Raw genomic sequence first — 25698 nt, 5'->3', positions numbered from 1 at the left:
ACAAGCCCCCATTCAGAAAATAAAAGGGATAAAAATTTTGATAAAAAAAAAAAAGAAAAAAATAATAATATCCGATTTTCCTTTTTTGGTTTTCAAAACAGAATCCAAAAAACAAATATATTCCAAAAAGAGAAAACCAAAAAAAATTCACCTCTCTCACAGAACAAGAACATGGCCGAACAAGCTATTTCGTAAACACGCACACTCTCTCTCCTCTCGCGCTCTCTCTCTTTCTCTCTCTCTCTAGAATCGCAAAGTATCAAGGGGACTGATTCAGAAACCCTAGATTTTTACCGATATCTTCCTTTTCTCGCTTCTTCCTGCTATTTTTTTTTTAATTCCGGTTCGTTTTCTTGTAATCGAAGCATTGGATTTAATTTTTTTCGGTTGTGATTTGAGAAAAATCTGTGAAATGTGCTGTTGGAGGAGTGAGAAAAACCCTAACCGCCATTGATGAAGCTTTTTCGTCGATGCCAGAGGATCCTCATCCTCGTTCTGCTATGCGTCTCTGTTTTCGCGCCCGTCGTCTTCGTCTCCCAGAGGCTCAAAAATCTCACGCCTAATTGTAAATATGAAATTCTGATGCAGTGGTGCATTTGTAAATATTTGTATGACTTTGTTCGATTGTGTAGACTGACTGATTCGTGAACTGTGGCTTTGCAGGGAGGAACGAATCCATAGAGGATTTATCGAATATTGTATGAATCCTTCATCCCAAATCTCGGTTTTTTGTTTTGTAATTTTATTGTGTGGTGTTTGGCTGCTGAGAAAGTGATAGAAAATGAACTTTTGAATATTTAGGGTCTGTGTTGTTTGATGCCGGAAGGTTTAGTCAAATTATGAAAAAATTGTTTCTTTATGGATGTTTAAGATTAAAGATTGGAAATTTATACGTTTTTTAAGCTACAATTTTTTATTTTTGTTAACCAATTGGAGATTGAAGGTGGGTTTTGTTTTGTTGGCGCAGAAATACAGGACTGATAGTGTGAAACTTAGCGTCGAGCAGGTAGTGAAGGATGAATTGATTGCGATATGGATTCAATGTGAATTTATCAGTTGTTTGTTTTACAATCTGTGGTTTTGATTTTTGATACGCTTTTGTGATTTAGGAATCGAATGAAGGCTTGAAAGAGCCGAGAAAAGTTTTATATGAAGATACAGATTTGCTTTCTGCAGTTAATTATACTCTTAAAAAGGATCATGTTGATAAGGAATCCGGAAATGTTGGGGACGCTACTGATATGTTGGAAAGAACTACAAATGGTTAGTGTATTTTGACTGGTGTTTGTATTCTTTTTGTTTATATACCGCTTTCTCAATCTCACATTGTTTACTGTGTGTCTGCGTAATGCAAATATCAGGAACCAAATATGAGAGCAACGAAGGAGATAAGAAACTTCAGCAGAGACAAGTATCATCCATGTCTAGGGGAAAGGTATGCTTTGTGCCGCAATTATATGACGAGCAGATTTGATAGAAAAAATGAGAAGAAAAGAGAAAAATTTAGTCTTTTATAATCCAGTAGAAGTTGTTTGTTACAAGTTTAGGAGTATGCAGTTTTAAGGGTCAAGTTTGTGCATTTTAGGTATTAAGAAACCCCAAAGTTTGAGACTTTAATATAATTGTTAAATCGCCGCAATTTCAGAATTTTATGTGACAAATCATTGTAGCAAGGTGTACCTTCTGCAGTCTGTATTTTGATTTATATGGTTTTGGTTACAGAAGCAATTGAACAAACAAGATCAGAATGTACACTCTCAGTCGCGGAAAGTAATAGATGAGAGAATAAGACGGAAGAAAGATGCAAGACCTAATCGTGCAGTTCAACATGATCAGAATGCACATTCAAAATTACAGAAAGTTACAAAGAAGATAACTGAGATGAAGGATCAAGTGATTAGAGCTAAAGCATACTTGAGTTCTGCACCACCAAGCAGTAAGTCAAGTTTAGTGAAGGAGTTGAAACTGCAAATCAAAGAGGTGGAACGAGCAATTGGTGGAGCCACCAAGGATTCGGCTCTATCAAGGAGGTATAACTTTTCATCTCTTTTATTTTCCCCCTTTCCATTTCTTTCCAAGTATGTTCAACCCCACAGAAGGGAAAGAAAAACAAAAGATGTTGAAACAAAAATGAATCTGAAATTTGAATTCACCGTTCTGACAGTAAGGTAGTATGTAATAGTTATGTCAGTAAACATTTTAGGCTGGGGAACACCGTTCTGACCTCTCACTTAGTCACAAAGCATTAATATTCTCTAAAACAAATTAAATTGCAGTGCCTTACAGAGAATGAGAAAGATGGAGTCTTCACTATCTAAAGCCAGGCGTACATACCCAGACTGCTCTTCCATGTCCAAAAAGCTTCGTGCTATGACTCAGAATGCTGAAGAGCAAATTCAGTCGCAGAAGAAGCAAGTCTCATTTCTTTTCAGCCTCGCTTCAAGCACAACCCCAAAAGGCCTTCATTGTCTTTCTATGCAGCTAACTGCTGAATACTTTGCTCTGGCTCCCAAGGACAGGCAGTTTCCTAACCAGCAAAAGTTGCATGATCCAAAGCTCTATCATTATGCTGTTTTCTCCGACAATGTTCTGGCATGTACAGTGGTTGTGAACTCCACTGTTTCCGCTGCCTTGGTAATTTGAATCAGTCTTTTCAGTATTCTGTTATAAGTTTCTCATTTAATTTCCGGACCCCATGATTTTTCTTTTGGCTAAAGTGGAGAATCAAAAGATTCCTAGCCAAAAACCATGATAGTTAACCCCGGCCCTAATTTTCACATTCTCCTTTAATGTTACGAAGAAAACAGACACTATATCAGTATAGCATGGAAGCTTGTTGACTTGTTCTTTCCTTTTGGCATAATGATGTGCAGAAACCAGAGAAGATTGTTTTCCATGTTGTGACTGATGCACTCAATTTTCCAGCAATCTCAATGTGGTTCTTATTAAATCCTCCTGGAAAAGCCACAATCCAAGTCCAGAGCATTGATGGTTTTGAATGGTTGTCTACCAAGTACAATACAAGATTAAGGCAAAACTCCAGTGACCCTAGATATTCTTCCGAGCTCAACCACCTCCGTTTCTATCTGCCAGATATCTTCCCGGCATTGAATAAGATTGTGCTCTTTGACCATGATGTGGTGGTGCAAAAGGATCTAAGTAGGCTATGGAGTGTTGATATGAAAGGAAAAGTAAATGGAGCAGTCGAGACTTGTCGGGAGAGTGAAACTTCCTTCCTTCGGATGGATACATTCATCAACTTCTCAGATCCATTTGTGGCAAAGAGGTTTGATGCCAATGCATGCACATGGGCATTTGGGATGAATTTGTTTGACCTTCAAGAATGGAGGAGAAAAGATCTGACTACACTCTACGACAAATACTTGAAATCGGTAAAATATGAACTTCTACTTTACAATTTTTAAAGTATTTTCTTTTTCGGGTTTTAACATTTGGGAATGTGATGGTCTGGTCTGGTTCGCGGCACAGTACATACATCTTCACTTGTGGATATTTGAATGTTGTTATGAAATCACAATCTAATGCTTGTTTTGCTCCGTTTTTGGTTGCAGGGTTATAAGAGGCCGTTGTGGGTGGCTGGGAGTTTGCCCTTAGGTTGGATCACCTTCTATAACCAGACGGTAGCTTTGGACTGGCGGTGGCACATCCTTGGGCTGGGTTATAACTCAGGTGTGGTTCGTGCTGACATTGATCGAGCGGCAGTAATACACTATGATGGAATCATGAAGCCATGGTTGGACATAGCGATTGCGAGGTACAAGGATTATTGGAGAAAATGTGTCAACTATGACGACTCTTATCTGCAACGGTGCAACATTCATGCATAGGGTAGTTGAAAAACACATGCACCAGATTATTAGTTGCTTCTTGCTCGTGGACCTGCACTGCCTCACACAATTCTTTCTTTAACGATGCTTCGATGCAAAGTTCCGATCTATTTTTTCACAAAATTTTCCGGCCATAATCTTCTAGGAGCCGAGTAAAAAAGTATAGAATTAATTGGAATTAATAAGATCCTTGGGGGATTTTGTATTGCTGGTCCGTATTTTGTGTACATAACTTGTTTTGACCTGTTAGCTACACCGTTTCAAAACATCTTTCAATATAGACACATTCATTTTGTTATTTGCTATTATATTAGTTATAAACCCATTATCTAAACCTATTGATTGTTCCGAGCGAAATTAATCCTGAAAACCAAGTTAAACTAGGTGAGTAACTTACATGATACAATTAAGCCGTAACTTTTTCTTTTCGTATCGATAATTCAATATCAGGTGTATATTTTTCTCTACATCTTATTACGTCATTAGGAGATGAAGTTATAACATTGTATCAGTATCATAAAAGTTCTCTTTGATTTTACTATTTTTCCTAAAGAAAGGGTCATTTGGACTTTTGAGGGATTATGTGACACGTGGAGAAAAATGGTTGGGTGGTTGCCGATAGGGGATATCTAATGAGGGGCTGCCAAATGCCAATCTATCCATCCTTTGTGATGCACGGGGCAGACTTTGGCCCAATCATATTAATCTGTGAATTGCTCACGGCCCCTATGAAACTGCAACTTGTGTCATAGACTCAGTTCCACTGCAGATTTCCCATAAGCTTGTTAGAGTTCTCCAAAACTAAGGACAAATGGCAACCATTACTGCTAGCTCTGCAGCCTCGTCGGTCACTAGGGCAAGCCTTGTGCACAAGCCATCCGTTGGGGCTCCATCCTCAACTGTTTTGGGTAACACTTGCTTTCTTTGCTTCTTGATTATGAGAGAAACTTATTTACACCTTGGATATGTGTCTTTAGCGGTATCTCATCTCTAGTGTACTGTTGTACGTTTAAATTTTCTCCTACAACAACGCATGAACGGTTTAATTGTCGTTTTAAGAAAGTCATTATCTTTAATTGTAAGTAGTATGATATATCGTCACGGCTGATATCTCCTTCTTATGAGACTTATTGACATTTGATTTTACATTTCTTTTCTTCTTCTAATTGGTTTCTGAATATGATTTCAGCTTTGCCGTCACTTGCAAGAAAGGGAAGAGTGAGCTGCTCCATGGAAGGAAAAAAGGAGAGCAACTCAAACATGGCCAAGGGTGCATCTTTGGCGGCCGCAGCTATGGCAGCGACCATGTCAAGTCCCGCCATGGCTTTGGTGGACGATAGGTTGAGCACCGAGGGAACAGGGCTTCCATTCGGATTGAGCAACAACCTTCTTGGTTGGATCCTCTTTGGTGTGTTTGGTCTCATTTGGACCTTCTACTTTATCTATACTTCCTCCCTCGAGGAGGACGAAGAGTCAGGATTGTCCCTCTAAGCCAAACACCAGTGTTCCTCAAATGATGGAGGAATGTAAACATTTCTAGTTCATGTTTTGTAGTAAAGCTTCCCATTTCTGAATCAAACTCGTGTACTTGTGTTATCCACTGTATTCTCAGTCTCAGTTTTTAAATATCAATGCCTGATTACTTGATGTTTTATTATGATAAATTAAGGGAATTGTTATTCGTACTCCAAAAATCTCATTCACACTTCAAACTTTCTATATTTGGAAAGAAAAATACACTTGTGAAGAGTGTAGAATGAGATTTTTGGAGTGCCAATTACACTTCCTTAAACTGAAATCAAGTTTTCTACTTGTTTTCTTTTATATTTTAATTTGGAGAATAAGATTTATTTGATGACTTATTTGAAAGTGTTTTTAAAATAACTAAAAATAATTTCAAATAACCATTTATAAGTTAAGAGCATCTCTAAGAGAGATGTCAAATGTAATATGTCAAAACTTTATTTGATGACTGATGTGGCCAATTGAATTGTCATGTCCAGTTTCAAATTCAGTCTTATTCTATTCCCTAATGAACGAAAATGCCCCTTCCGGGCTAAGTGGAAATTATACATGAAATTCCTACGTGGACATTTGAGTCATTGTCGCTCTCTGTCCCTTTTCTCTTTTTTTTAGGTGGTATGTGTTTTTACTAACACATGAGTGCGAACGAGATGTAAATCGGACTATTCAAGCACATTTCCTAATGATAGGCAAAATGATGGTGGGTTGCAGACTGTAATATGGATGACTTATTTGTTGAGTTCGTTAAGCAAGTAGGCAAGTAAACCGTTCTTCGTTAGTATTTCATAATTAAGATTTGTGCCTAAGTAATTATTAATTAGGCTTGACCCGAATATGTATACACACGCATACTCCCATAGTACTCGTCGTAGATGCAGATGAAACGAAAAGCAGAACCATGGGCATTTTAGCAATCTCACTATTTAGTTTTGTTGGGTTTATGACCTGTGGGACCCGCCCACGTGGGGGGTCCTGCTTCCGTCGGTGCACTCGTACCCTCCCTACACTCCAAAATACCAGTCACGCCTTCTCACTTTTCTCCCGAACACCTCAAAACTCTTTCCCCCTCTCCCAACTCTCTCGTCTTCCCCGTTGCACACCCCAAAAATACAGACGGCGGAGCCACCGATCTCCAGCGATGGAACCTCCTAAACCACCATCACGATACCCCTCTCCTCCCAGCAAAACCACATACGGCCCCTGTTTCCTGAGAAATTGAAACTGCGAGCTCCGTCGCGACTCTAATTTTCCCGGCGAGAATATCTCCGTTTACGGCGAAGGTAAGGCTTCAAACTACCCTAAACTGCTTCCTTATGTTTTTCTGAGTTCGATTCCTCTGAGCTTCATTTCCGTATATGGATTGCTGAAAATGGTTATGTCATATTAAATTGCAGAAGACTCCGTTTGGTATAAAATGCTCTTACTTTATCTTTTATTGCAATTTACTTATACTCTGACTTGTGTGATAAGGATTTCAACCCTGCTCACATGCGTACTTTAGATTTAAATTATTTCGCACTTTTCACATTACCATCACTTTATGCCTTCATCACCTTCCATTTGTAGGTCAGCATAGCTCGATTCGGTTGTTTGGATATTTTTGGTCGGGGTGTGTCAAAAAAGACTCTTAGAAAGCAACCACATCATATATGGCATCTCCATTAGAGAACACCTGAATTTCTTTTAATCCCATTGGACATATTTGACTTCTTCTTTGGAGATGGTCTAAGTGCTTTTAGTGAAGCATTTGCTTTTAATATAAGTGCTTTTAAATATAAGTGATTTTGAAAGAAGCATTTTCAAACGAGCTTGCATTCTTTCAAACCTTACAAGTTCTTACAAGTTACAACTAAAAAGGAATTGGATGTGAAGAATATTATATGCATTTTCATGTGATTAAGCACCATTTTCATCATGTAATATTCAAGTCTTAAGCACCATGACCACTTCCATTCATTCCCAAACCCTCCTATGACTTTCATTTTTTGCAACAACTATGGTTGTCCTCTGCTTGAACAAACATCAAGATTTCTCTTTGTGAGGATCCTAGGAATCAATTCATCTTAACCGTTCATCGTGCATTGGGCAGTCAGCTATCGTTAAGGAATTAAAAATGCAAGCATGGTTTTGGGAGGGATTTCTTAAACATGTTGCATGCTCAATTAGAAAAATTCATCTAAATTGCAGTGGGCCAATCTGTAGTGTACACATTCTCTGACTTGTACTCATTTGTCCCCCAATTATTACAAGATGCTAAAACAAAACATCCATGAGCCCTAATTATTTTATCAAAGAGAAATGCTAAAAGTTGAGAGTCTTTATGGACTCTCTGCCACTTCATGTTTATCGAAACAATGTTTTATAATATTGGCATAGGAATTGACGTTAAACTGTGAGGTAGCAGAGAGTCCGTAGAGAGCTCACTCTAAGAGAGTTCATGAGTCCCACTTCAAGAGAGTTCCCTTACCATTTTAAGACGCCAAATAAATTAATACAAATTCCAAATGTATTGCAAATGTAATGACAGTTTGGAGTCTTAAAGTCCCTTCCCTCTCAGTTAGAATTACAGTACTGAAGTCATCGGCTCATCGGTATCAAGGCAACATTCTGATATTCTTCAAATATTTCAATCAAAGGTACTACTTTGAATCAATTATTCTCATCAAGTTGTTCTTCATATTCTCTGCTTCCTTTAATCACATCTGCAGAGCGTCTAACATACTTCCGCAGCGTCATTCCCCAGCTTGCGAAAATGGCAAACGGGCTGTCGAGTTATGACATAACCAAGGATATGAAGGATTTTGAGGAAACAAAAGCTGGAGTAAAAGGACTTGTGGACACAGGGCTGACAAAACTCCCCAGGATGTTCATCCAGCCAGCAGATAGACTTTCAGATTTGGCAATAAAAAATGCAGAGTTACGAGTTCCTGTCATAGACTTTGAGGCCTTTGATCAAGATTTCCGACGTCCGCAGATTGTGAAGGAGGTTCGTGAAGCATGCGAAACGTGGGGGTTCTTTCAAATGGTTAACCATGGAGTTCCGGAGAAGGCGATGGATAAGGCGTTAGAAGGGTCTCGACGATTTCATGAGCAGCCGAAGGAGGATAGGATGGACTGGTATTCTCGTGACTATAATAAAAAAGTGGCATACTACAGCAGTGTAAAACCGTTGGCAACGAAAGCAGCAGTTTGGAGAGACTCGGTAGGGTTTGATTTCGCGGACGGTCCATTGGAACCTGAGAACATTCCATCGGTTTGCAGGTACATACTCCTCAAGCTGCTTGTACATATATATTAATAGTCTAATCACATAACTTAGCGGATAATCTGACGAGAGATTGGTTGATTCGCAGAGATGCGGTGCAGGAGTACACCAAACACATGAAGAACCTGGGAAATGTGCTATCCGGTTTGCTTTCGGAGGCCTTGGGGCTTAGCGCTGACTACCTGGAACGCAGAGAGTTCCTGAAGGTTGAAAGTCTGGTGCTCCATTACTCCCCGAGCTGTCCAGAACCCAAGCTGACCCTCAACACATCCAGGCATTCAGATCCTTCCTCTTTTACCGTAGTCTTACATGACAAAACTGGCGGCCTACAAGTCCTCCACGAAGGTCATTGGGTTGATGTTCCTCCAACTAAAGGAACTCTCGTGGCCAATGTCGGTGATCTTCTGCAAGTAAGTTCATCATCCTATTTTGTCAAAAATAGATCTTTAGTGTCATAGATCTCTTCCTCTCTTTCGTCACCAGTCTGACATGACAAGATAGATAAAAAGAGCACGTCAAATTATGTGAAGACAGAGACAGAGAAACACATTATTCTTCATCATCCTAATAATTCCTTGAGAAGAAACTTTTCTGTCTTGATTTCATACATCTCCTCTCTGTCTCTCTTATGTTCTTATTACCATCCTGACATAACGAGAGAGACATAACATGAACGTCAAAATCACGTGATGAGTGAGACACAAAACTACAAAGATCATCTTGCATGAGAACTCATTCATCTTCAATGTTGTGCGCAGTTTATCTCCAACGGCAAGTTCAAAAGCGTAGTGCACAGGGTACTGGCAGGAACAGCGGGGCCTAGAGTATCAGCTGTATGTTTTTTCTATCCAACCGAGAGAATCAAACCCATCGGACCAATCAAGGAGATTCTTTCTGGAGACCAGCCTATTTACAGGGAAGTAAGCGTTCGTTCGTATCTTGCTTACTACAGAGCAAATGGATTCGAGGGTAAATCAGTCGTTCCAGATTTCGAATTAGCCCCTACGGTTTAGATTCGATTCACTTTAATCCCTATGGTTTGTAAACCACCTAAGGAAATGTGTATGTTTTGCAACCTTGGATAATTCCTTCCCAGCACATCAGACATGGTAACAAGAGAAGCTTTAAACATTTACCATTGCAGTACTGCGAAAATGTGGCACCCGAACTCTCTTCGAGCCATGAACTGGATGCTTACATGGTAATGGGCTATCTGCGGCAGCATTGTTATCGACCTACAAACAAATACAACAAAAACGCAAGATCAGAAACTTTCCAGATCACAATGTTACGCGAATTTACAACTATCTGGCTCTGAATAGCCCCAATCAACAATTCTTGACAACCTGATGCATGCACATTCTCTAAATTGGGGCACATTTTTTGTCACTTCAGCGATTAAAATTTTAAAGAATAATACGAGAAACGCTAAAGAGTTTCTCTTAAATGAATTCTCAAAGGTGGTGGTGTAGGGACTCTCATTTTGAGAATTTGTAATGACTAATTGCATATTAACCATAATATTATATTCGTTTAGGTTCAGTTGCATACAATTTTGTAACTAATATAGATTTGATCCTCACGATTCCTCAAAATAAGAACCTTAAGAGAAAAGGACTGTAATTTCATATGTGAAAGGATACGCCATCGCGGCCCCACATCACAGCATCTCCACCACGTCCAGAATCTCTACATCAACCTCCCCTCCTTTTGAGGAAGACTCCACAAAGTTGAAAGCAAAAACTTCATTTTGCATGTACATTTGATATTTTGTAGTGGTATGATGCGTTTTGAAATTATTTGTAAATATTTTGTAATTTCATATGATTGTTTTATTTGATTATTTATTCAAGTAATATATATTGTTTTTAATGAATGCAAACGATTCGGCTCACGTAATACGTTTATTTTAACATGGTAAATTTGGGTTTGAATTTTTAAGCTCAGATAACACGCGACGTGGACGAGTGCAAATTTGACACGAAAACAACGTGAACGCAACTGCCCCTATTTAAGCAGCAAAGTCACCAAAATTCCAAAGCTTGAGGCGCTTACGTTTTCATCATGGCCACCTCTCTCTCCACCCCAAAGCTCACCACCACCATCTCCTCCTCCCCGGCACTCCACAACCTCCTCTTTTCCAAAAAATTCCCTTCCTTTCTCTCTCTTCCTAAAACCCTAACCTCTCTCTCCCACCTCTGCCGCACCTCTACCTCTCACCCCCACCACCACCTCAACTCCCGCCGCCCCTTCTCCATTCGCGCCGCCGATTCCGGAAACGGCGCCGACTCCACTCGCCACTACGACTTTGACCTCTTCACTATTGGTGCCGGCAGTGGCGGCGTCCGCGCCTCCCGCTCTGCCGCCAATTTTGGAGCTAAAGTCGCCGTCTGCGAGCTCCCCTTCTCCACCATCTCTTCCGATAACACCGGCGGCGTCGGCGGCACGTAAGTCTTTAACTTTTGGAGCCCAATTGGGTGTTTGGGAATTGAATTATTCAGCTTTTTCAACAATTTTGGATTCTGGGTTCTGTGAAATGTTATTGCTTTTATTATTATTATTATTATTATTATTTTATGCTGAGTTTTTTGTTTTTGGTTAATGAAGGTGTGTTCTTCGTGGATGTGTACCGAAAAAACTACTAGTTTACGCTTCCAAATTTGCTCATGAGTTTGAAGAGAGTAATGGGTTTGGATGGAGATATGAGACTGAGCCAAAGCATGATTGGAGCACATTGATAGCCAACAAGAATGCTGAGCTACAGCGGCTCACCGGGATTTACAAAAACGTTCTCAAAAATGCAAATGTCACTTTGATCGAAGGCCGCGGAAAGGTGTGGCAGGGGAAAAACTCTTTCTCTGTAAAGTATGCAACGCTGTAGATATAGGAGAAATTTTTCATTGTGACCGGAACACGAGATATACTTGGAATGTTGTTCTTAATGTTGTGTTTTTGTCACCAATGACACAGATAGTGGACCCACACACGGTTGATGTAGACGGGAAGCTATATTCTGCGAGACATATACTAGTTTCGGTTGGGGGGCGACCCTTCATTCCTGAAATTCCCGGAAGTGAATATGCAATAGATTCTGATGCTGCCCTTGATTTGCCTACCAAGCCTGAGAAAATAGCAATAGTTGGTGGTGGTTATATCGCGGTGGAGTTTGCTGGCATCTTCAATGGTTTGACGAGTGATGTTCATGTGTTTATAAGGCAGAAGAAAGTTTTAAGGGGTTTTGATGAAGAGGTTAGGAACCATGCATATTGCCAGCATTGGTTTGGTTACACATTTTCGTTATTGAAGTCTCTTTCTGAAGGTGTAATATGTGTTTTTGTAACCATGCAGGTTAGAGATTTTGTTCAAGAGCAGATGGCTCTGCGAGGAATCGAGTTCCACGCAGAGGAGTCCCCTAAGGCTATTGTAAAGGCAGCTGATGGTTCATTGTCCCTGAAGACCAACAAAGGAACAATTGAAGGGTTCTCACACATTATGTTTGCGACAGGACGTAGGCCTAATACAAAGGTTTGAACTTGGAAACATCGATTTTATAGTTAAAGATTATCACCATCAAGGCATAGGTGTAACAATCCACCAAATGAATGACAGTTGTCTAGAAATATTTGATTGGGACTTCATGCCTGGTTGTGGCACTCTGCAAATATAATACTGACAGTTCAATGATTAAGATGTATTGTTTATGGGTTAGTAATGCGAACTTGTGCTGCAATGCAGAATTTGGGATTGCAAGCCGTAGGTGTAAAACTGTCCAAGAATGGAGCAATAGAGGTAATGTTCCTTGATATGTTTAAGCTTTGCTTTGTTTTCTGCATTCTTTGTTAGATGCTTTCCTGGTAAAAGTGACCAAAAACTGGGCAAGAGATATAGAGTTATATTCTCAAGGTTTTTGAGTTGGTTTGCTTCTCAGGTTGATGAATTCTCCCGTACAGAAGTTCCTTCAATTTGGGCTATTGGAGATGTTACAGATAGAGTAAATCTGACTCCCGTTGCTTTGATGGAGGGAGGGGCGATAGCAAAAACACTCTTTCTGAATGAACCAACAAAACCTGATTACAGGTATCCTAGCTACCTGATATTATAACTTTGGAGGTATTCCATAAAATCTATGCAAGTAGACTAGCGAATGTGTGAATTGTGTATATTCTAATGATATTTTTTCGCTTTGAGTAGAGCTGTTCCTTCTGCTGTGTTTTCACAGCCACCAATTGGTCAAGTTGGTCTTTCCGAAGAACAGGTGAGGAAATTATCTTTGTATATCTGCAATTGTGCGAAATTGGCTTCTTGTCTTAAATTGTAGTTGCTTTTGCAGGCTGTAGAACAGTATGGTGATGTTGATATCTACACATCAAACTTCAGGCCCTTAAAAGCTACTGTCTCAGGGTTGCCAGATCGAACCTTCATGAAACTCATAGTCTGTGCAAAGTCAAACAAAGTTCTGGGGTTACACATGTGTGGAGAAGATTCACCAGAAATTGTGCAGGTAAATGCATTTCACTTTTATTTGTTTTTTTCTCTTTTCCAAATCAGGATTTTAGTTTCTGGAGCTCAGGTGGCAGTACATGTGTTAAATTACAGGGATTTGCAGTTGCTGTGAGAGCTGGCTTGACGAAGGCAGACTTAGATTCCACAATTGGAATTCACCCGACAGCCGCGGAAGAGTTTGTGACAATGAGGACTCCCACTCGGAAGATACGAAAAGACCTTCCATCTCAGGTCTGTAGTGGACATATAGGGAATTGCCTTAATTTTCATTTTATTGTAGTTCTGGTCCTGTAACTTTCATGATGTATAACAAGATTTGTAACTTCCCTGACATCTTTTACTGCTCAAGAAGTGCTGAAACTTTTCAATCTTTATTACTCTGAGCTTGTATAGGGGTTGAAGTCAACCTTCTACATCTTTGCTACTTATAAACTCAGCGGTCTGTGTATTACTTATCATCGTTTTTTTACTGAACCTCTTCCAGGAGAAGACAGACTCCGATGTTAAAGCTGCCGCAGGTGTTTGATTACGGTTGAACAATCTGCTGTACGAGATAGCTGATTCCAAAGGTGAGAGTTATCAGTAAGATATTGTTATGGATTTAGCGGCGTGTTCAGTTGTGGGAAATTTTATATAACTGGGTTCATTGGTTTAATTCTAAAGAATGATGCAAAACTCGGTGATTTACTTGACTTCTCTCAAAAGGAGTCGGTAACACTGGTTTCTTTTTCATTTTTGTTAAAAGCGTATTCAGTTGCAGAGTTAATGGTGATCTAGGTCATGATAATCAGAAAGAATAGGTACTTTAATATGCTTTGTATGACTGGTTTGTGTATTAAACTACTGCGCAGGTTTATGTTGTGGCTCCAGAAATTTGTACATGACAATCCTCTTGGAACAGTTGCTGGAAATTGGAGCATCTAACGTGACAGCAGTTGAGTTTCCGGAGAGCATAGATGGTGCATGTTTCCTCTCGGGGCCAGCGACGAACTTGAGCACAAGTACTTCATCAGGAGTTTTTCTTTCTGTAAATTGGTAGCGGGGTTTCGCTTCAGTACTGCAATGAATCGAACAGTGGTATGAACTGTGATCTGGCTCCGCTTCAACATATTTTTTACTTCAAATCGATAAATAAATGCGTATTTATTTCTTTTCATTATTCCTTTTCTTTGAACTTTTCTGTAGAATATATACACACTATTGATAACTAAATGCATACTTTTGACTTCGATATCTCAATATCGTGACATAGGTGTGCACACCGCCCTCTGCGTTTGTCCGTTGATTTTATGTACTTTACTCGGTCTAACGGTAAAAAATAAGCATGGGGTGTGCATGTGTCCATTGGTTTTATGTACTTTACTTGGTCTTAACGGTAAAAAATAAGCCATAGTGTGTCCATGTGGAGAAAAATGGCGTGAAATCATGTCCCAAATAACTAAGATGAACATAAAGAAATGATCCAAAATTTTCAAATCTAAAATTTCTAGACTAATTGCCACCCACGACTCCATTGATACAACAGATGATACAATCAGATCAGATAGTTGTCGAACGGGCAAGCGAATCTTCTGAAACGAAGGAATCAAGATCATGGTGACCATAAACTGATCTTCTTATCATTCCTTGTATGCGTGATAGTAGCGATGCAACTTGTACAACACCACTTTTCCAGCAGCATTTCCCACAGCCATGAAACCTCCACCGGGACTCAAATCCAAACAGCGGGGATAATGTATGGACCTTCTTAGCGGAGGCCAGTTGGAGAAAACAGTAAATGATGGAACATGTATCTGAGCATCGCCGTTGAACTTGAGAATGTCTACTTTCGTTGTAAGATTCTCGATGGGTTTTCTCTTGCCCCCTAAAAACTCCTCTCCATTGTAACTGTTGACAATCCCGCTGTCTGAACCACCACCAGCAAACAATGTTCTGGTTGGAGATGTACCATTTATGCAACCTTCATCAACAGCGTTATGGATGCAAGCCCAGGTTCTCAGATCCCGTTTCTACGAAGGTGCACTGAGATTATCGGACCATTCGAATGTTCCTCTGCATTTGCATTTACAAGTGCTGAATATTCAAGAAGTCCAGACAACAACTTTGCGCTGCTCTTCACAACAAGATCCTCATTCGTTCCAAGGAGATCATCATCAGAATAACTACCATCCCACAACTCTCGATCAAGTTGAGCCCATTCTGTGCCTGGGTTCAGCTCAGCATGTTGAGCTCTCAATCTTGACATATAAACTGAACCCGAAATCAAACTCTCCTCCTCCTCCTTCCTCAGCTTCCTTAACTTTAGCAATATTTGTTTGACCTTCTCTTCCTCATCCACCAGGACAGGTTTCCCTTCCTGAGTCTCCTCATCCGATAACTCTCCATCCTCTCCATCAACCGAAAGCATGCCATTGGCAGAATGGTTCACATAGAACAAATCCACTACAACTCAACTTCTTCCTCATCCTCCTTCCCAAACTCAAGCGGGGAACTAATGGCTCCAAACAATGAGTCCTCCAGCTGCTCCTTTCTTTTTGCTCCACCGCCACTTTTCATCATCTTCCTTACGCTCTGATAATGTCTCTTTATCGAAGCAAGTGCTCGTTTTGGATTAAGCACGTAGAAGATGAATCGAAACAGCGAACTGGAAATGATGTTTGACTAGGTTAAATCGCCCAGCCACAAACATGCAGATAAACACATGTAAATTTGAGAAAATCAGTTCAGATTTATGTAACTCTCTCACATCCATAGTCCAAGGAAAGTTATTTATCAAAAAGAAGGCAAGCTGACGCTAACCAACAGAAGATTGTTGAAATACACACAACTTGAACTTTCTCGGTCTCACAATAGTGTTCTTTCTTGGTTTCTTGATTGTTTGGTTGGAGTTTCTTGGTTACTTGATAGTGTTTCTAGGAGATTAAGAAAGGAAATCTGCACTTCTTGGACAAAGAGGTGAAACAATGTTGCGATCTCATCAGCCTTCTTCTTTGACCTCTTGTCCATCCAACCACAACCACCACCACTTCCACCCACAACTCTCAAGCCTCCTATTACTTTCTTCAACCACAATGACTTTATCCAACAAACGCCACGATTTTCGTTCGTGAATTCGCAGATCGGTACGATTTCTTTCAAGTGCTATCAGGATGTTTATTCATGCATACAAACTATTCACAACTAAAGCCACGCACTGGGCCTTTAGGTCAAACGGCTAGGTAGAAAAATCTGAAATTTTGATACAATCATCTTGAAGACTCACGAACATCCTTCAATTGGAATTACTCCAAAATTCATCCGTTTGATCACTTTTTCTTCCAGAGGAGGTCGAATGTCCTACATTAGAAATATAATTCAAAGTATCAAAATTCACACATAATAACTAATAAATTATTACTAAGATTAGGATAAAATATATAATATAATATCTACTCATCAGAGATCAAGTAAAATTTCTCGTAATTTAAGCCCATACTCGGTGTAGAATGAAGTTATTTAAGCCCATACTCGGTGTAGAATGAAGTTACATAATTTAAGCCCATAAGATTATACCTCAAAACAAACTCAGTGGTAGACCTTAGTTTTACGACAGGAATCTCTAGAAAAAGGGTTGCCCAAACATCAACTCCAAGTCACGTGTTGCCCATTGACAAGAGCAAAAGTCTATAACGGGACGTAAAGGTTATCAAACCTAGTGCTCGGAAAAGTGCTTCCTCGGCCGCTCAAGGCTAAGCGCAGTGCCCGGTGCTCGTTCCCACGAAACTTTGCAATTAGACCTGAGCAAATGTCACTTCATTTCTATGTGTCGATTGAATAATGGAGGAGTAGTCAATAAGTCATGTCTATACATTTATTTCATTTAATGCTAAAGTTGTGAAGTACTTGAGAGCCCATAACTTTTGGGGCTCATTAAGTGCCTATATAAGAGAGAAATTGATCATCTCCGGATTTCTTTTCACCTAATCCACTTAATTTGGGATCCAGATCGTTAAAATTTGATCAAACAGCTATAAACAGGAGATCCTTTTAAAAGTGATAATAACTGTAGTAGTTGGATTAAATTTCAACAGTCCAGATCTCAGACTAAATAGATTAGGTTGAAAAGGATCCAGAGATGATCCATTTCCATATAAGAGGGACAAGTACCTCTTATAAAAACACTACATTGTTGTAGAGCACTTTTGTAATCCACGTCAAATATATACAACCATGCATCATTTAGAATAAAACAGATAATAATATTAAGTCAAATTACAATCCAAAAATAACAATGAAAAAGAAGAAAAACTTTGTTTTATCAGTAATCGTTTATTCATAAATTTTCGACAACAATATTTTGAAAATATATTAATATTATTTTGTATATGTGGCATTGAAAACATAATTAAGTGGCCATTTGTAATTAACAAAGTTCTAAAAAATGCTGGACATGAGCGCCTAGGCATTTAGGCGGGGCTAGGAGATTTGTTAATTTATTTAAATTTATTATATATAAATGTCTACTTATACCTAAGAAAAATACATACTTGGATTCGGATACATAAATTATAAAATAAAATGACATGTACATTGGGGTCCAGACCCTGTTTTTTCCAATCATTTGATAAAAAGATTCATTCTCTTCATAAAAAATAAGAGGTAGAACCAAAAAAGAAATATTAAAACATATTGAAAGCTTAAGGAACAAGCATATAATGAGTGTTAATTCAAGTATCCAACAAGCCTCTTACAAATTATTGAAAAAATAAATTGTAAAATAAAAGTTATTTATTTTCTGCTCAACTAGTTTTCTTATAAATAAATGCATTTTTTCACTTCGGCTCGGAATAAATGTGTGCACAAATTTCTGACAGAAAGATAAAAACAACTACGATGGACATATAAATGATTCAAAATTTTCCATTAAGGTTTGGTGCAACACATTCGAAGTTCGAACAGAAATAAAAGGTCAAAAGCTGCAAAACCTTTCTGCATTGATACAGCGGATGATACAATCAGATCGTCGTTGAACGGGCAAACGAATCTTCTGAAACGAAGGAAACAAGATCCTGGTGACCATATACTGGTTTTCTTAGCATTCCTTCTATGCGTGATGGTAGTGATGCAACTTGTACAACAACACTTTTCCAGCAGCATTTCCCACAGCCATGAAACCTCCACCGGGACTGAAATCCAAACAGCGGGGATAATGTATGGACCTTCTCGGCGGAGGCCAGTTGGAGAAAACAGTAAATGATGGAACATGTATCAACTTCAAGCTATCCTTCTTCATGCTCGAACAAATGGCCAGTATTTGGGCATCGCCATTGAACTTGAGAAAGTCTACTTTCGTTGTAAGATTCTCGATGGTCTTGATGGGTTTTCTCTTTCCCCCCAAAAACTCCTCTCTATTGTAGATGTTGACAATCCCGCTGTCTGAACCAGCAGCAAACAACGTTCCGGTTGGAGATGTACAAAGAGATGTACCATTTATGCAACCTTCATCAACAGCCTTATGGATGCAAGCCCCAGTTCTCAGATCCCAGTGGTAAACCTGTCCGTCTCCACCGGAGCTCAACAGTTGTTTCCCATCATTGGTAAAAGCTAAAGAACGAACAGTTCCATTCATCTTCAGTGTTCGGATCAATTCCTTCGTTTTTGAGGACACCAACAGGATATAGCCTTCATTGCCCACAAAGGCAATTGTACTAGAATCAGGGGAAACTTCAAAACATTCCAAGCTTTTCTCCTCTCTACCAACCAGGGGACCAATTTTATCTACTTTTGCCTTCACTAAATCAAAGCTGTAAAAGAAGTTCCTCCTTCCAGCTATAATAACCTGCGACCCATCAGGCAAAAAAGCCGCCTTTCGAATGGGACAGTCATCAAGGAAGATGCTTTCTATTTTAGTATTCCGCTTGCCATCAATTTGAAAAAACCTAAGCCTTCTATCCAACCCAGCAGCAAGAAGCAACTGCCCGTTTCTATGGAACTGCACTGAGTTTATCGGACCATTTGAAGGTTCCTCTGCATTTGCATTTAGAAGTGCTGAATATTCAAGAAGTCCAGGTAATAACTTTGAACTGCTCTTCACAACAAGATCCTCATTCGTTCGAAGGAGATCATCAACAGTGTCTACACCTTTGTAGCCACGGGCCACTGCTACCTGATTCTGTTCATCGGATGATTCATCATCAGAATAAATACTCTCCCTCAACTGTCGATCAAGCTGAGCCCATTCTGTGCCTGGGTTCAGCTTAGCATGCTGAGCTCTCAATCTCGACACATAATCTGAACCCGAAATCAAACTCTCCTCCTCCTCCTTCCTCAGCTTCCTTAACCTATTAACTTTAGCAATATTTATTTTGGCCATCTCCTCTTCCTCGTCTACCCACACAGGTTTCCTTTCCTGGGTCTCCTCTTCTGATAACTCTCCATCCTCTTCATCAACCGAACGCACACCATTGGCAGAACGGTCCACAAAGAACAAATCCGCTCCATCTCCAACCTCTTCCTCATCCTCCTTCCCAAACTCAAGTGGGGAATTAATGGCTCCAAACAATGAGTCCTCCAGCTGCTCCTTTTCTTTTTGTTCCACCACCAATATCTCATAATCTTCCTTACGCGCTTTCTTTCTTTTCTTCGTCCTCATAATATCCAAACCCATCGCTTGTCCACCCCCATTGTCTTCATTTCCTTGCAGAAACAAAGGCTCGTCAGCGCCATCATCATCCCTTTTAGCCTTGTTGGCTTTAAAACCGGAAGGAACATTCTGCGATATTAAACTCATCTTTTCGCAACAACAATTCGTCTCTGATTCTGCAAATTCAGTGAAAGCCGGGTCACGTAATCTAATAGTAACAGCCAAAACAGCTTCCAAAACGTTCACTGAGGTAATACAATTCGTACTATGAATGACCAAACTGTTCAAAATCTCATCTTGGCAACTAGGACAAGTTCCGAAACTACGATTTTTTAAACGAGCAATATTGGGGGAGCAGAGTTCGAACAGAACTTCTGGTGCAGGATTACAAAACCCTTGCCCCAAAATTATTTTAATCAGTAAACTCCTGAAGTTGTAAGCAAATAAACTCAAAAAATAAATAAAAACCGAGAAAATCTATGCATGTCAACAGTCAAATTGAAAAATTGCAAAACGAAATACAAACAAAGCTTAAGAAATTAAACAAAAACAAAATAAAATAAAATGAAAAAAAATATCCAAAAAAAGGAAAAAATAAATTTTATTTCAGCCAGAAACGGAACCGAGAACAAACACCCAAAAAGAAAAACAATTTACCACGATGATGAAGTCTTTTGGACGACGGCGAGCTTCGGCGGCGCGGAACGGCAGAGAGCAGCGGTTGCAGAGAACAGAGCTAAGCTTTCGAGTGAAACGAGAGAGAAAAGGGGGGGCGTTGGGTTTGGAGTTGGATGCAAGGGTTGTAAGCCAAACGAGGTCGTTTCACTGTGAGCTTGAATTTCAAAAGAGGAAAAATGAAAATTAAATATTGTAGGTTTCAGCTAGTGGGAATTTGGGCTTTTCCTTAGGTCAAACCGCATTTGGGCTTTTTATACTTGTAGCTTCAAGGCCTACCCAATAATAATTTTTATTTTTTTAAATTTAATTGTGATTGTTAAATCATTATATAGTATTACCAATTCACTTGTATCATTATAAGTAAATTTATTTATGATCGTATATCCTAAGCCTGGGAATTGTGATAGCATAATTCTTTTTTTTTTTTTATAAAAGCAGTATTGGAATTGGAAAATAGGGGCATTTCAAATGAAATTAAGGATGCATGAATAATTGCCCTTAACGACTCTGAAATCCTTTGCGTGGTTTTTCACTTCCTAAGCTACTTGAAATACAAGGCTCGTTTTGACGTCTTTTAAAATGACTGAAACTACTTTTGTAGTACTCATCATTATAGTGACAAAATATTAACGTGATATCGATATAACACAACTACTTGCCATCATAATAGTATTTTTCCAGAACACTACTACATCAAAGTTTCTTTTTTCTTTTGAGATTATTATTGACGAAATGGTATGTTTATTGAAATTTCGTGCACCATAACAGCACTCTACGTTTTATTACATTTTTTCGCTAAAAACCAAACATTAACAATCTTCATATAAACCCTACTATACAGATGAAGAAGATCGGATTGCTAATTGCTAATTAATGGTCAGAAGCAAGGCCTAACTGCTTGAGATGGTGGTGTATGTCTTCGGGGTGATGATCGTCGTCGAGTTTCGGGCGTTCAGGCTGGATCCAACGGCCGTCCTTGCTCCTCACCATGCCCTTGTTCTCGTCCTGCCTCCAGTAAGGTGGAACCAAGTAATGATCTTTCAGAAAATCACAGGCTTTGTTCACTAATGCTGGGTCTCTTCCACTGGCAAGCACAAATCTGTGCCCTTTCCCATGGTACCTGCATGAAAAATTACGTAATCAAATTAACAACGGTTAATTAATTAAATGACTGTTGATTAATCAATGTTTATGGCATGCACTAAACACAGTCAACATAGAACCGCTATTCACATGGTGGATACCTATTGTTTTCTCCTGATCGTCGTTATTTTCACACTATCGTTTTCTCTGTTTGCGCTCTTCTTCTTGTTTTTAACGCAATTATTCACGTAATTTTCACACAGTTGTTTTCTCTATTTTAAAATACAATTTATAAATTATTTGGTGAAATATTTACTTACAAGTATGATCATAATCTAATAATTTTATAGATATATCGAGCGCATGATCCTATCAATTAATTTCAAAGTCACATCCTACCAAGTTATACTCGAAACACGAAAGATATTTCGATACTCATATCTAATAATTTTATTTTGTAGGTGGTCCTAATTTTGAATAATGAGAATCGAAACCCTAAATTTAAAGTCCGAATAGCTATGTAAATTTGTAATTTGTCTAAATCGTCAACCAAAAAATATAATACGTTCACTTTTACTGATAACATTGTTAATCAATTTTTACTAACCCATCGAGCAAATGCAAGTGAGCCTCCAAATTATGCGCGCCAACGGGGTCATTAGTCGGCTTCAAAAATGGCGAGTGTTTGTGATCCAACTCAAGTTGCACTCCGACATGTGTGTAGCTCCACGGCAAGCCCTCGGCCAACTTCATAAGCCTCGGCGCCACGTGTTCGTTAAAGAACAGCCCGGGCGACTTAGGGACCACATCGTGAACGTTCACCACTCTCAACACCTTAACCCCCAGCGACTCGAGCCGCTCCTTAAACCGGACGTTCCCGACCCGAGGACCCGCAAACGACAATACGGATACGGGCACCCCACGCCCGTCTGACGTAACGTTCAAACCGGTTTCCGTTATATCGTACGCGCTCAAAATTGCCAACGCGCTCCCGAGGCTGTGCCCGGTAATCGTGATGCTCAATTCCTCGTCCGAGTATTTTTCCACCAACCGCTTCATCTCCGTTAAAATCTGCTCCCTCGCCGAGTATTGACAGAATCGGCACGTCTCGTCTTTATCGGTGTAAAGATCCAGAAACCCGGATTCGACTTTCAAGGTGGGATCCGGGCAAGGTATCCGGTTCGAGGAAACCGGCTTTAGAAAGTCCATTAAGTCCACGATCCACTCGAGGCGGGTGACGGTGCCCCGCCACGCGATGCTGATATCGCGGCGGCCCAAGCGGGCTGTCGTCTCGTCGTCTGAAACGGCGACGTATCCGATCCAGTTGGCGTTTTTGCTCCAGACTTTCGGCCAGCGTGACTTCTTGAAGAAGTTGGGGAGGTTGATGTTGGACGTGGCGTAGATGTAGCGCGAGACATGGTAGCCGTGGTGGGCCATGTCGAGGGACTCGAAGAAGTCGCGGCGCGTGAAGCGGCAGCTGCCGCAGTACTTGGAGAAGGGGTCGAAGTCGAAGGCGTCATAGCAGGCCTGGGCCATCTCGCCGTATCGGATGAGCTCCGATCGGAGGAGCGGGTCCATCGGGTCGAGTAACCCGACCCAGTCGTCTTGGCCGTGGAGTTCCCGCCAAGTATCGGATAAACGACGCTCGTTTTCGTGAGTGGTACTGTTGGTGTCGGTCTGCCGTTCATTTTGGTTGTGGGCTCTTTCTTTTCCGAGGTCGGCGATGATGGAGGTGAAGGAGTCGGTGTCTTTTGAGTGGAGGACTCTGGGGGCGACGGTGGAGGTGGAAAGGGTGAGTTTTGATGGGTTTGAGGTTCCAAAGGGGTGTGCTTTGTGGGCTGATAAGTTGAGTTTCGGGAAGGGAAGAACTGTACTGGATAAAGAAATGGCCGCCATTAGAGAAAATGATCAAAGAGGTGGTGAGCAACTCAGTGCTGAATGACGCAGAGAGCAAAGTTTCGTATGTAAAAGCAAGTGGAGATTTTAAACTTTTTAAGTTGACAGAAAATGATTGCTAATTGTTACTAGGGTTAGCGTTATATTTGTCAAGGGCAAGTCGGTGTTTTACTTTATGAATATTTTACTACCATGTGATTCACGAGGAGGGTCGATCTTGATTGGTCGTAGAAGGCCACGCTGACAAGTAACCGGAGGCACTAGAATTCTCTCGCATTTTTCTTTTCGTCTCTTTTTCTCGTTTCCTCTCACATGCTCTATTTCGTATTTCTTTTTCTATATAAAATTAATATAAAATATTAACGTAGTTTGAACATGATCGTTCAAATATAATAGAAGAAAAAAAAATAAATAAATAAATAAATAAAAGAAGAAAATCCTACTTCAGTAACCAGATATATCTTCATGTTTCCAATAAAATCTTTGGCTTGTTGGGAAAAGTTGGAAATCATTTGATCCATTTCCATGGGAAAAAATACATATTTCCTGATTACTTTACGCACAAGTCAATCATCACCAACACCTTAATTCATATTCATTACTCAGTAGAATTGAAATTGAATGCACAATTAATGGTTTTTTTATTTTTTATTTTTTATAAAAACGATCAGCAAGTGTTTCATCATGCATTTCAACTTTCTATGACCATCATCGAGTAATTTATTAACGTTTGATATCAAACTTAGAACATGTCGTATAAAATACAGTCAGAAACTCGTCCCGACCACAAGGCATTCTGTGGTGGTTCACAATTAATGTTAATTGATTGTTAACAATTGATACTTTGTTAACATATCATTTGTATACTTTGAATCTCAGCTGGTTTGACAGGGTTTCAATTTATTTTTTATTTTAATTATTTGTAATGACATAGTATTGTATATTAGGGTTTCAATTTTAGCTGCCTCATTGTAGTTGTTTAGTTAGCATGAAAAGGAAACTAGAGTTGAAGATGTTAGCGGAAGGGAATGCTCCATGTATAAGAAATTAAGAAATTTCAAACAGCATTTTAAATAATGGTGGTGCTTTGCACATATTCATTTTTACTTCTTAAGCACTGTTTTCAATTTTTGACGGTCAGTAATAACTCTCTCTTACATGTCACTTAACAACTATAATAGAGGAAGTAAAATTCTTTCCCCTCCTATTCTCATTCTCTTTCCTCCCCTCCTCTCACATATTATTTTTTGTCTTATTGTCTTTATAAAAAAAATCAATATAAGATGATGACGTGATTAAACCGTAACCGTTCAAATAGAAGATAAGAGAAGAGGAGAAAGATTAGGAGGGGATAAAATCATTGTCCATAGTAGAGTTACACTCTGAATACTTATTGTATTATTGCAAAAGGCTGTGTTATGTAATTACACATAGCTACATAGCTAGCTAGGTCCAAGTCCAGCACATGTCTTCCAGTAAGTTTCTCCTCTTTTTCTTGTTGTCCAAAATTCTTGTCATTTTCTTTAGATTAGTGAGATTTAGTATTAAAGTTTAAAGATATTTTTTTTCACTTGAAAGTAATAGATTTTAGGTTTGAATCTCTTAGATGGCGAATTCGATACTAAATTAAGTTGCTCGTTATGTAGCTTAACCGAACTCCCTTTTTAAAAATCGTTGTATTAAAAAAAAAAAAATTTCGCTTAAGTTGGACAAATCTTGGATATATAGAAAATAAATTTCCTCGTACTGTATTTAACTATGCATACACATATATAAGATACTTCATATCAATCTATGTATTTTTTATGCCAACGAAATCCAGCCATCTAAAATCTTCAAGAACCAAACCTAATTTTGAACCGTGGTAAATTTTGAATCAATTTCTTTGGAACAAAAAATGTTGGGTCAATTTCTCCGACTTTTCATCGCTTGTCCATATCATCAACACTGTACTTTTATTTATTTGTTTATTTATTATATATTATTCAATAGGAAAAATGAGCACTAACTACTAGTGACGCATTGCATGTGACACCCTCATAATAGAAAGAAAAGAGTAGTTATCTTGTCCAGTTGATAACCACTTTAACAACTTTGTCATCATGTTGGTGGATAGATATTTCAGGAAGAGGATCCTCTCTTCAGATCGTGCGGTCAGTTTTCATAAGATATTATTTGTATTTAATTTTAAATAAATAATAATTTATAACCGTACGATGCATAATAAATAACCAAGATGTGAAGATCCTTAGAATCTCCACAATTTGGATCCGAATAGG

The 25698-nt window shown here is 39.3% G+C and overlaps 6 protein-coding genes and 1 pseudogene across 8 annotated transcripts; 4 read left to right on the top strand and 3 right to left on the bottom strand.

Moving 5' to 3' along the window:
• The first annotated feature begins 159 nt into the window (after nt 1-159).
• LOC137726345 (probable galacturonosyltransferase 6) lies at nt 160-4146 on the top strand. Of its 2 annotated transcripts, XM_068465261.1 has the most exons (9): nt 160-565; nt 664-698; nt 968-1006; nt 1110-1263; nt 1362-1435; nt 1723-2030; nt 2277-2634; nt 2874-3392; nt 3573-4146. In XM_068465261.1, exons 1-9 carry the CDS (start codon nt 454-456, stop codon nt 3846-3848), a joined length of 1875 nt encoding a protein of 624 aa, XP_068321362.1. In that variant the 5' UTR covers nt 160-453; the 3' UTR covers nt 3849-4146. The 2 variants fall into 2 exon arrangements, with proteins under 2 accessions (XP_068321362.1, XP_068321363.1); XM_068465262.1 differs by lacking the exons at nt 160-565; nt 664-698 and having other exon boundaries at nt 1177-1263.
• Nucleotides 4147-4559: 413 nt separating this feature from the next.
• Nucleotides 4560-5444, top strand: LOC137726895 (photosystem II reaction center W protein, chloroplastic-like). Its single transcript, XM_068465846.1, has 2 exons — nt 4560-4756; nt 5038-5444. The coding sequence occupies exons 1-2, from the start codon at nt 4660-4662 to the stop codon at nt 5337-5339; spliced, it is 399 nt and encodes a 132-aa protein (XP_068321947.1). The 5' UTR covers nt 4560-4659; the 3' UTR covers nt 5340-5444.
• A 969-nt stretch (nt 5445-6413) lies between these two features.
• LOC137726241 (1-aminocyclopropane-1-carboxylate oxidase homolog 1-like) lies at nt 6414-9768 on the top strand. 2 transcript variants are annotated; one of them, XM_068465135.1, is made up of 5 exons: nt 6414-6652; nt 7930-8008; nt 8103-8633; nt 8726-9047; nt 9396-9768. In XM_068465135.1, the coding sequence occupies exons 3-5, from the start codon at nt 8125-8127 to the stop codon at nt 9648-9650; spliced, it is 1086 nt and encodes a 361-aa protein (XP_068321236.1). In that variant the 5' UTR covers nt 6414-6652; nt 7930-8008; nt 8103-8124; the 3' UTR covers nt 9651-9768. The 2 variants fall into 2 exon arrangements, with proteins under 2 accessions (XP_068321236.1, XP_068321235.1); XM_068465134.1 differs by having other exon boundaries at nt 7900-8008.
• Nucleotides 9769-10667: 899 nt separating this feature from the next.
• Nucleotides 10668-14373, top strand: LOC137725539 (glutathione reductase, chloroplastic-like). Its single transcript, XM_068464265.1, has 11 exons — nt 10668-11084; nt 11245-11470; nt 11608-11886; nt 11986-12162; nt 12373-12426; nt 12566-12714; nt 12829-12892; nt 12968-13138; nt 13234-13371; nt 13625-13709; nt 13992-14373. The coding sequence occupies exons 1-10, from the start codon at nt 10702-10704 to the stop codon at nt 13664-13666; spliced, it is 1683 nt and encodes a 560-aa protein (XP_068320366.1). The 5' UTR covers nt 10668-10701; the 3' UTR covers nt 13667-13709; nt 13992-14373.
• A 755-nt stretch (nt 14374-15128) lies between these two features.
• On the bottom strand, nt 15129-15699 carry LOC137724731 (U3 small nucleolar RNA-associated protein 18 homolog; annotated as a pseudogene).
• A 2299-nt stretch (nt 15700-17998) lies between these two features.
• Nucleotides 17999-20541, bottom strand: LOC137725911 (U3 small nucleolar RNA-associated protein 18 homolog). The gene is made up of 2 exons (XM_068464751.1): nt 20420-20541; nt 17999-19938 (listed from the first exon to the last, which is right to left on the bottom strand). The coding sequence occupies exon 2, from the start codon at nt 19907-19909 to the stop codon at nt 18224-18226; it is 1686 nt and encodes a 561-aa protein (XP_068320852.1). The 5' UTR covers nt 19910-19938; nt 20420-20541; the 3' UTR covers nt 17999-18223.
• Nucleotides 20542-21129: 588 nt separating this feature from the next.
• Nucleotides 21130-23430, bottom strand: LOC137726459 (phospholipase A1-Igamma2, chloroplastic-like). The gene is made up of 2 exons (XM_068465393.1): nt 22131-23430; nt 21130-21560 (listed from the first exon to the last, which is right to left on the bottom strand). The coding sequence occupies exons 1-2, from the start codon at nt 23417-23419 to the stop codon at nt 21311-21313; spliced, it is 1539 nt and encodes a 512-aa protein (XP_068321494.1). The 5' UTR covers nt 23420-23430; the 3' UTR covers nt 21130-21310.
• Between the last annotated feature and the right edge of the window lie 2268 nt (nt 23431-25698).

Source organism: Pyrus communis, chromosome 2, assembly GCF_963583255.1.
Source record: "Pyrus communis chromosome 2, drPyrComm1.1, whole genome shotgun sequence".
Taxonomy (NCBI): Eukaryota; Viridiplantae; Streptophyta; class Magnoliopsida; order Rosales; family Rosaceae; genus Pyrus; species Pyrus communis.
Note: the sequence above shows the minus strand (reverse complement) of the source record. Positions and strands in the feature narration are given on the sequence as shown.

Coding starts and splice junctions, on each gene's coding strand:
- LOC137726345 (XM_068465261.1), top strand. CDS start 454: ATGAAGCTTTTTCGTCGATGCCAGAGGATCCTCATCCTCGTTCTGCTA. Junction 566..663: donor CAAAAATCTCACGCCTAATT/GTAAATATGAAA, acceptor GTGGCTTTGCAG/GGAGGAACGAATCCATAGAG. Junction 1,436..1,722: donor CATCCATGTCTAGGGGAAAG/GTATGCTTTGTG, acceptor TTTTGGTTACAG/AAGCAATTGAACAAACAAGA.
- LOC137726895 (XM_068465846.1), top strand. CDS start 4,660: ATGGCAACCATTACTGCTAGCTCTGCAGCCTCGTCGGTCACTAGGGCA. Junction 4,757..5,037: donor TCCATCCTCAACTGTTTTGG/GTAACACTTGCT, acceptor ATATGATTTCAG/CTTTGCCGTCACTTGCAAGA.
- LOC137726241 (XM_068465135.1), top strand. CDS start 8,125: ATGGCAAACGGGCTGTCGAGTTATGACATAACCAAGGATATGAAGGAT. Junction 8,634..8,725: donor AACATTCCATCGGTTTGCAG/GTACATACTCCT, acceptor GTTGATTCGCAG/AGATGCGGTGCAGGAGTACA. Junction 9,048..9,395: donor ATGTCGGTGATCTTCTGCAA/GTAAGTTCATCA, acceptor TGTTGTGCGCAG/TTTATCTCCAACGGCAAGTT.
- LOC137725539 (XM_068464265.1), top strand. CDS start 10,702: ATGGCCACCTCTCTCTCCACCCCAAAGCTCACCACCACCATCTCCTCC. Junction 12,427..12,565: donor CCAAGAATGGAGCAATAGAG/GTAATGTTCCTT, acceptor TTTGCTTCTCAG/GTTGATGAATTCTCCCGTAC. Junction 12,893..12,967: donor TTGGTCTTTCCGAAGAACAG/GTGAGGAAATTA, acceptor TTGCTTTTGCAG/GCTGTAGAACAGTATGGTGA.
- LOC137725911 (XM_068464751.1), bottom strand. CDS start 19,909: ATGAGTTTAATATCGCAGAATGTTCCTTCCGGTTTTAAAGCCAACAAG.
- LOC137726459 (XM_068465393.1), bottom strand. CDS start 23,419: ATGGCGGCCATTTCTTTATCCAGTACAGTTCTTCCCTTCCCGAAACTC. Junction 21,561..22,130: donor CACTTGCATTTGCTCGATGG/GTTAGTAAAAAT, acceptor TTTTTCATGCAG/GTACCATGGGAAAGGGCACA.